Source organism: Vicia villosa, linkage group LG2, assembly GCF_029867415.1.
Source record: "Vicia villosa cultivar HV-30 ecotype Madison, WI linkage group LG2, Vvil1.0, whole genome shotgun sequence".
Classification (NCBI taxonomy): domain Eukaryota; kingdom Viridiplantae; phylum Streptophyta; class Magnoliopsida; order Fabales; family Fabaceae; genus Vicia; species Vicia villosa.
In genome coordinates this window covers 152,231,237-152,241,591 of record NC_081181.1, presented here as the reverse complement: position 1 = coordinate 152,241,591, position 10,355 = coordinate 152,231,237, and the positions used below count along the sequence as shown (strand labels likewise).

General features: G+C 28.7%; 1 protein-coding gene across 1 annotated transcript; it reads right to left on the bottom strand.

Moving 5' to 3' along the window:
* Positions 1-8,119: 8,119 nt before the first annotated feature.
* Positions 8,120-10,035, bottom strand: LOC131650353 (putative RING-H2 finger protein ATL21A). The gene is made up of 2 exons (XM_058920068.1): positions 9,282-10,035; positions 8,120-8,544 (listed from the first exon to the last, which is right to left on the bottom strand). The coding sequence occupies exons 1-2, from the start codon at positions 10,033-10,035 to the stop codon at positions 8,120-8,122; spliced, it is 1,179 nt and encodes a 392-aa protein (XP_058776051.1).
* Between the last annotated feature and the right edge of the window lie 320 nt (positions 10,036-10,355).

Here is a 10,355-nt window from a genome sequence, read left to right as displayed (position 1 = left end):
CTTTCCAGGATGAAGGGAGAATAGAGAGAGAGGGACTCGTCGGAAAAGCTTTGGAGCTCCGGCCAGATTCCAGTGTTGAGGACGCAGATGATGACGTCAGAGGCAAAGTCTGAATTTCGCCATAAACCGGAGAATTCTGCGAGTCTGAGGAAGTATGGATTGTGTGTTGTGTGGAGGTGTCGGATTTGGTCGGGTTGGATGGAGAGGATGTTGGGGTGGAGTTTTTCTCTCTTGGAAAAAATGGGTTTGTTGGTGGAAGAGTTAGGAGTTTGGATGAGTTGGAAGATGAAGATAAGAAATTCGATTCAGTGGTGATTTGATTTTGGGTGCACTCAGTTCTAAGCTTCTTGTTCGATAGAACCATTCTCCATTTCACTCTTTTTGAATCTAGTTCATCAGATTTAGGGTTTTTGATTTCTTCAAAAGGGTTTTGGGAATTTTTTTGAGATCTTTTCTTAAAAGAGGGATGAGTCACTTGGAGATACTTATCAAAATCTCTTCTATTTCTAGAATGAGTTTGAAATTTAGAACCAAGTATGGAGGAGTTTTTTTTTGGATTTTGGAATTGATTGGAATTGTTGTAGTAGGGTGAATAATGAGATGTAGGATAAGATGAATATGGGTTAGGTGGAGGAGGTGTAAAGCCATGATTGAAATACAGATATGGGGATGGTGTTGGCACATATGGATTTGTGTAATAGGGTGAGAAAAGTTCCCATGGAAAAGATGGAAATGAAGGTGTGGTAGGAGTTGTGAAAGAGGGGTTTGTGGGATAGGTAGGAGGAATGCTCCATTGATGAGATGAAGGTGTAAGATAAGGGTAATCCATAGGAGGATTTGAGTACATGATGAAAGCACCAATGTTAGGAAGCTAGATTGTAACCCTAACAAAACTAGAGTAAACTAAAGATTAAAAAGATAAAATAAGATAAACTAAGAAAATATAACTTTTTCATTCATTTGATAATCTTTCAATGTTTCAAGGAACTACATATATAGTACTCCTCATGGATAATTAAATAAAGCCCAAACTTATAAAAGCCCAATTCAACAACCTTAAAAGATCCTAAGAACATTCTAGAATTTTTACCAAAACAACAACTAAAATAAAATACTAAATAAACTATATTAACTCTCTTTCATCCTACACTTGTTTTGTGTAAGGAAGAAGGAACGAAAAAAGGAGGATCTAAAAACCATAAACACACCCACAAAGTCGGTCAAGGATTTGGATAAGAAGAATTGAAGATATAGATATTAAAATTATAGATTGATGATAAAAATCAATAAGAATGCTTACGCAACTTGAGCACATACCAAAATAGTTCTATATCATCACCTCTTTTACAACAGCACAATGTGCTACGTGACCAATAAATATTTCACTTTCCGGTGTCCACAAACGCATACAATAGCTAGTGAGTTTTTTAATTGCACATTTACACACAAAGGATACAAACACTGGTAATTTGAAAAATGTGTGTAATTTACTTCTTTTCTTAACTTTATCATTTAGTCTAATTTCTTCCTTTCTGTTGCTTTTACATTTACTTTTTTGTCATTTTAGATTTTTGGATTATCCTTAATTATAAGTTAAATCATTATTTGTATCAATAATTTTATCATTAAAAAATCTCAAAAGATATAACTTGACTCTTTCGATTAAACATCAAATACATTTGTTAAAAGTGATAGATTTTAGTCAACAAATATACAATATTATTACTACTTATAGTCCTAAATGGTACTTTATATTTCCTAAATCTTTAATCTTGAATGAAGTGTTGAGAAAATGCTTGATAGTGTTAACTTCATAGAGATCATTATCTACGATTAAAACATTATCAATATGTATTCGAATAGCAATAAAAGAATGACTAATAGATTTAAGAGAATTTCTTTACCCACCTCCCTATTTTCTTGGTCACCTCTGGTGAAAAATTCAAAATACCCTTATTTCGGAAATACATTTCCGAAACGTTTTTTTTTTCAAAATTTGTCTTATTTCGGTAATCCACTTCCGAAAACACGAAAAAAATGTGTTTTCGGAGATGCATTTCCGAAAACACCCTTTTTTGGATTTTCGGAGATGCATTTCCGAAAACACCCTTTTTTGGGTTTTCGGAGATGCATTTCCGAAAACACCTTTTTTTGGGACAGGGGTGTCTTCGGAGATGCATATCCGAAATATTCCAAGACCAAATTGGTCTTGGAATGTTTCGAATATGAGAATTTCTTTACCCACCTCCCTATTTTCTTGGTCACCTCTTACTTCGGAAATGCATTTCCGAAACGTTTTTTTTTTAAATTTGTCTTATTTCGGAAATGCACTTCCGAAAACACGAAAAAAGATGTTTTCGGAGATGCATTTTCGAAAACACCGGTGTCTTCAGAGATATATATCCGAAATATTTCAAGACCAAATTGGTCTTGAAATGTTTCGGATATACACTTACGAAAGAATTCAATAATTATTAAAAAATTAAAATCAAGGTGAATCAATACAATTAATAGGTATAAAATCAAGGTGAATCAATAAAATGAAGGTGAATCAATAAAATCAAGGTGAATCAAAATTTCCTAAACAATTTTAAAGTTAAAAATTATTTTACTAACTTATATAAATCAAAAACATTTTAATTTCATAAGTAAATTTTGAATTATATAGAATTAAATATAAAATTTATTCATTAAATAAAATTAAGACAAAATCTATTTTTAATTTTTTTAAACTAAATAAAAAATTATAACTCATTTTTAATTATGAATCAGAATAGAAATATATAAATATATAATAATAATTATTAATTTTGTAAGTGAAATATATAAATATATAATATATAAATATATAATAATTATTATATAAATATATAATAATTATTATAAATTAAAATACTCATTTTTTTAATTTTTATAATTATTATATAATAATTATTATATAAATATATCATAATTTTTATAAATATATAATAATTATTATAATTATTATATAAATATATAAATTAAAACACTCATTTTTAAAATTTTTTTTGTAAATACATAATAATTATTATAAATATATAAATATATAAATAAAAATTATAACTCATTTTGTAAGTGAAATTATTTAATTTTTTTAATTAAAATTATTTTAAATTTTAAAATATGAATCAGAATAGAAATTTATAATAATTATTATTCATAACTCATAAATTATATCAAAATATATAACTATTATTATTCATTACTCATAAATTATATCAAATTTATCTTATATGAATTAAATAATATCCTAAAATTAATTTTTGGGATTTTTAGATTTTTTTTTTGTTTTTTCGGAGATGCATTTCCGAATTAATCAAAATCCCAATTTTTGGGATTTTATCGGAAATGCACTTCCAAAGTCTGAAAAAATTTAGAAAAAAAAATATTTCGGAAATGCATTTCTGAAGCAGAGGTAAAGTGGGGTTTTCGCTGGGGGTGACCCCCATAGGGAGGTGGGTAAAGAAATTTTCTTCGGATATACACTTCCGAAAGAATTCAATAATTATTAAAAAATTAAAATCAAGGTGAATCAATACAATTAATAGGTATAAAATCAAGGTGTATCAATAAAATGAAGGTGAATCAATAAAATCAAGGTGAATCAATAAAATCAAGGTGAATCAAAATTTCCTAAACAATTTTAAAGTTAAAAATTATTTTACTAACTTATATAAATCAAAAACATTTTAATTTCATAAGTAAATTTTGAATTATATAGAATTAAATATAAAATTTATTCATTAAATAAAATTAAGACAAAATCTTTTTTAAATTTTTTTAAACTAAATAAAAAATTATAACTCATTTTTAATTATGAATCAGAATAGAAATATATAAATATATAATAATAATTATTAATTTTGTAAGTGAAATATATAAATATATAATATATAAATATATAATAATTATTATAAATTAAAACACTCATTTTTTTAATTTTTATAATTATTATATAAATATATAAATATATTTATAATTAATATATAATAATTATTATATTAATATATAAATATATAATAATTTTTATAAATATATAATAATTATTATAATTATTATATAAATATATAAATTTAAACACTCATTTTTTTAATTTTTTTTGTTAATACATAATAATTATCATAAATATATATAAATATATAAATAAAAAATTATAACTCATTTTGTAAGTGAAATTATTTTAATTTTTTTAATTAAAATTAGTTTAAATTTTAAAATATGAATCAGAATAGAAATATATAATAGTTATTATTCATAAGTCATAAATTATATCAAAATATATTATTATTATTATTATTATTCATTACTCATAAATTATATCAAATTTATGATATATGAATTAATTAATATCCTAAAATTAATTTTTGGGATTTTTAGATTTTTTTTGTTTTTTCGGAGATGCATCTCCGAATTAATCAAAATCCCAATTTTTGGGATTTTTTTGGAAATGCACTTCCGAAGTCTGGAAAAATTTAGAAAAAAAATTATTTCGGAAATGAATTTCCGAAGCAGAGGTAAAATGGGGTTTTCGCTGGGGGTGTAGAAAAAATCTTGATTTAATGAGTAAAGAGTTGTCAAAAGTAAATTGGAAATATGCTTTTGACAATAAGGCAGTGAACACTACATGAAACCATATGCATTGTCTACTGCTTTGTTTTAAGCCATGGATGCATTTTAATAGTTTACGATTATTTTTTAAGATTTTTCAAATGAATTCAATACGCTAACTACTACGGAAAATGCATTTAATAACGATTAAAAAAGATACACAATCACGCGGGTCTAGGCATTGTTATGTAGCGTGTGGTTGTATATATGTTATGTAGTGTGTGGTTGTATATGGTTGTATATGTGTTGCATACAACCACGGTCCTATGTCAGTTATAGTAAACTAGATTGCGCGCACATTATCACAACAAATTTGGTATTTAACCGTTGTGATAAATAAAGGTCACAGGTTCGAAACTCAGTAGCATCGATTTATGTTGGAATAATAATAACATTTCATCATGGTCAAAGTTTATAACCGTTGTGGTATGTGCTTTAGTTTATTATATAATAAGTAGACTGCTTGTTTTTCCATACATCTCACTAAACATATACAATCATTAAAATTGAGCAAAGAATCAATATGTTGACTATTTCAAAATCATCAGCATCGCTGTCATCTTCATTTTTTTAATCAATGATGAAGAAGACTATTATGATGACAGCGATGAATAGGGATGGCAATTTGGCCCATCCCCAGTGGATACCCACAAAAATACCCACATTGGGTAGGGTAAAAACCCGCATAAATGGGTACGGGCACGGGCTCGGGCAATTACCCACTTAAATAAGCGGGTATGGGTGCGGGTATGGGTAACTTAGTACCCAGCCTGCCCCATACCCACACAACATATATATTTATATATTTTGATTTATATTATTATATTAAAATAAATATCTATCAATTTTCAAAAATACATCGATGTTAAACCATTACATATGTAACATAATGTTCGTTTATTTCATAATTTAACAATAAGTTTTTTGAAAATATTTAAATGTTACCAAAAACTTAAAATGATATGATATTTTATAGTTGATATATTTATTTTTATTAGAAATGCGGATAATGGGTACGGGTATGGGTACTTACATACCCAAAGGGCACAGGTACGGGTGCTAAAGTTGTTACCCAAGCGGGTATGGGCTCGGGTACGGGGATTTTTTCCAACCGCGGGTATGGAGATGGGTACTATAGTACCCTACCCATTGCCATCCCTAGCGATGAAGATGATTCAAAATTTCTCAATAAATTTGAAGTTTTGAAATATAAAGTAATAGAAATTGACCATTCCTTTGAAAGAAGCACCGTATTAGAGAATCAAAGAGTCAAACTAAAGACTTTAAAGAAGCGCTTAATGGGAGGAAACCCATTATTTCATACATCAAGGTTTATTTATTTCCAGCAATTTTCCTTTTTTGTAATTTAAATCAACAAAGAGTAACAGCTACTTATAATTGCTCTTCTTCGTTGTACCGTTTATTGTATTCTTGTCTTTAATAAACAAGTTTCTTCCACTTGTGACTTTATTCAATGTAGACTTGAGACTCTTCCTTTCAAATATTTGGGATTGCTTGTTAGGGCTAGCGCCAGTAGAGGAGTTACTTCCCCTCCCCGCTAATTGTTATCTAAAAGGCTTAACTTCTAGAAGCATAAGTAAGTTAGCTTTAGGGTAGGGGGATTTTGCTTAATTCCATGCATAAGGCTATCCCTATTTTCTTCTTGTCTTACCCAAAATTGCCTATAAAAGTTTAGAGGATAATAGTTGAGATTCAAAAAAATGTTTTGATGGGGACGTTTCAAGGGAAATTATAAAATCCCTTGGGTCAGTTCGGATGATGTGTGTAAGCCTAAGAGTAAAGTCAACTTGGGGTTAGAGATCTCTTCCAGGTCAAATTAGCTTTTCTGAATAAGTGGAGATGGCATCTCACCTTTAGTGACTCTCTTTGGAGAGACATCCTTCCTGCTTGTTATGGTGCCTTCGTCATCTTCTCTCTCATTGATAGGAGAGGCAGTGGCTTCCAAAGTTCCTCTTATTGGAAAGAGGTTTCCCTTCTAGGTTTCAAATAGGAAAGATTGCTCTAATTGGTTTGTGGATGGTATTTATTGAATGACAGATTGAGGGTATCGAACATCATTTTTGAATGACTTGTGGATTGGGAGTATACCCCCTTAAGGACGAGTTCCTTTGTTTATGCTTAATAATTGATTATCCTAAAGGGAGTGTGGGAGAGATATGTATGTGCGTAGATGAGATTATAATTTGGGTTTTCATATGGAAGGGTCTTTCTTTGATCATGAGAAATATGTTGTTGGTGAATTTCTTTAGGTCATCTGAGGCCATATTTTTCCTTGGAAAGATATATGTGAATTTGGTAGTTTTCTATGGACGATTTCTTCACGTTGTCCACTAGTTATACCTTGTGCCCGCTTTGTGGTGCTTTCGTCCAGTTAGTTTCTCACTTAATTGTCATTTGTGACTTAGTAAGTGGTGTCTGGTATATGAATTTTATCAAGGCCGACCCAATTAGACAGAAGACCTCGTTCTAATTTAAAAAATGGGCCAATTGTTTTTTAAAAAATACAATTATAATAAATAAAAATGATACATATAAAATATAATTATATATTAATAAAAAAAATTTAATTATAATTATTTGGACTTTGATTAATCTCACTTTTTAATTATATTGAATTTTTATTATAACATTTTTTATAATTTTTTATATTAATTTATTTATTTATTAATATCAATGAAAAAAAATTGACTTTTTCAAAAATTTGGAGCCCTGTGCTGTAGAGCCTCTTACTCCTGCACATGGTCGGGCCTGAATTTTAGATGGTTGAGGTGACATATAGTTCTTTCTATGGATCCTAGTATTCTCTTGGAGGGTTACCAGGGCGAACTCTATGGATTTTTTTCCTATGATTTGGCATAATGGGATATGGATCATATGAAGGAAAATCCATTTATGGTTCTGGGTAGATCAATAGAAAACTCCTACACTTTCACAATTTGCCTTCAAAATTTTATCTTTCAGAATCATCAGTAGCGGATCTGGTTATAGGTTTAGAGTGTGTGTATTTTCTTCTTTCTTCTATAGTGTCTTTTGATTCGACGGTGGTGGTCCAAATGCTCTGAGCTCTAGCTCGGTTCTTATTAGGGTGCAGTTCTTAGAGGATGATTGTCGTGGAGTTTGGCATGTGATAGATTTTTTTTTTTGGCTTTGTAGTTATTTCCTCTTGTTTTTGTTCGTTTTATTGTAGCTTTTGATTCATCTTATGTCATCCATCTACTCATTTGTATATTGATTGTAGTCTTTCTTCTATTTATTTATATTATTATTATATTGCCTTTAAAAAACAAATGTTGGTGTTTGATATATAATCTCATTTTATACAATTTGATACATTGAATTAACATAACATAAAGTAATATCAAATAACATTAAGAAATGACTATTGGCTAAAAGAAACTAATCATACAAACATTATGATGAAGATTGATAAGATTATAAAAAAATACACAAAGAGATACTGAAAGCACATTCATAACCCTGGCAGATTTCGACATAAAGGACACGTAGCATTCATTTTGAGCCAAACATCTATACAATCAGCATGAAAATGATGATTGCATTGTGGTATACTCCTTAATGTCTCCATAGGCTTATACTCACAAAGACATATGGAACAAAGTTTGTCAATTGACTTAGGTAATTGTCCACTTTCTGCTAGTTGAATCTTTGGATATTGTTCTATCATTGATCTATCAAGCCCAAACACAAACCAAGGTGGTTCTTGATTACTTGGTTCTATGTTTGTAATTGTCTGTCTTTCTTGAATATGGTTTTGTTGTCTATCATTACATATGGATAAAGATACCCACCATATGAAGAACAAAACTCCTAATACTCCCCAAAGTACCGGAAAAAAGTTGAACTTTTTATGCCTCTGAGTCGAAGGAATTCCAACTACAAAATTTGAAGTCTAATATAAGTTATTTTATATTAATAATAAAAATAAGACTAAATAAAAGAATTAAACATGATAAAAGCAGAATAATAATTTTATAAATCAATTTCTAGGAGTTGATCTATGGATTAAAGCTTAGGATTAGAAGAAACTATGATATTAGATCATTCAAATAGACAAGAGTTTTCACCCTAACCTACATTAGGATCAGACTAGACCATTTTTTTAAAATTTAAAATTTTTAAAGTCTATTTAACTAAAAATGATAAATCATAAAATACGATTTTTAAGTGTATCAAATTCAGTCTACTTAAATAATTATCAATAATGTTTTTATTATGATTTTTATTATTATATTATATTTTACTTTCAATTAAATTGTACAATAATTTAATTTTCTAATTTATGTTAATTATTTTCATATTTAAATATATTATTATGAGTCTCTATTATTGTAAACTATAATTGAAATATGATCTTTTATATAATCTTATTTATAAATTGTCAAATTAAATATTAAAATAAATCATAACTACCTTTGTGAACTTATGAAAATATTGTGAAAACAACTTATAATTAATATATAAATTGTTTTCATAAAATTTTTGATCAAAATAGTCTACAAAATTATGTCTCTCTTTTAAGTAAAATTTAAATAAATATTTATTCTCATTAATTTTCTGGATTTTTCGGTTTGTTAATCTATTTACCTTTCAAAAGAATAATAAATTTATACCTGGGAAATTAATAACCTTACTATAACAAGTAACATCAAGACCCGTATCATTTAAAAAGCCACAGGATTGATCAGGTTCGCAGCCACATGAAGGTGTATTCCATCGCAACATTGCATTAGAGTAAAGTCCATCCATGATAACCACTGGTTCTTGTGAATCATCTCTGACTGGAACCTCGGCAAAACCAATCTTATGACACGTCGAATTCAACTTTTCAACAAGAGATGATTGCAACATATACATAATCGAGTAATTTGCATTGCTCATACAAGGTATAGTTGGAAGTTCATCAATCACAGGATTTTGTTCCTTTGTAGAATTAGTACTACAATTGAGAAATGTTACATTTTCATAATTACTATGAAAAGAGTTGTCCCATATAAAAGGTGAATCATCGTTGAAGTTTATGTTTTCTATGAATCTTTGTGGTGGACAATCATTGGGACCTTTGACCCAAATTCTTTGTCTCTCAAGAGAAATACTTTTGACTACAAAATTTCTATCATTTGGAAGTTTAAGCAAAGCTTGCTTAGAATGGTTACAATAAACTTCAAACCCTGGGTATCCACATCGATCACTTTGATGATCACTTTGATTATTGTTATTTTGATAATCTTCTCTTAATATGAAAGGGAACTCAAAATGAAGACCTGAGTTAGGCTTTCCACAATATTTCTTAAAACAAAGTTGAGATGAACTGTGAAAAAGAAAGAAAAATATGGAAAATATGAAAGAAAATTTCAAGGTAGACATTTGATATGATATTGATATGAATGAGAGTGCATGTGATGTGAGTTACTACTAAATTGACATATTCATTGTCTACTACATAGGATGAGACATATTTTCGTGTATACCAAAGCTTATTATAATCCTAGTGTTACTCGTCCAACCTAATGTGTCAATTTGGATTGTATATGTGGTCACTTTCATTCATCTCTAAGAAGTTCATTGACTGCCACGAAGAAATATGCTAATACAAGTTTACTGATAACAAGGAATTCAAGGCATGTACATTTACACTGGGTCAGTCTGTGAGCTCGGAGGGAGAAAGGAGAAAAGGTTGAAATAAA

Excerpts from the sequence above, each read along its gene's own strand:
- LOC131650353 (XM_058920068.1), bottom strand. The coding sequence starts at position 10,035 with ATGTCTACCTTGAAATTTTCTTTCATATTTTCCATATTTTTCTTTCTT. Across the intron at positions 8,545-9,281 it reads TAAGGTTATTAATTTCCCAG|TTGGAATTCCTTCGACTCAG; the intron begins GTATAAATTTAT and ends CAAATTTTGTAG.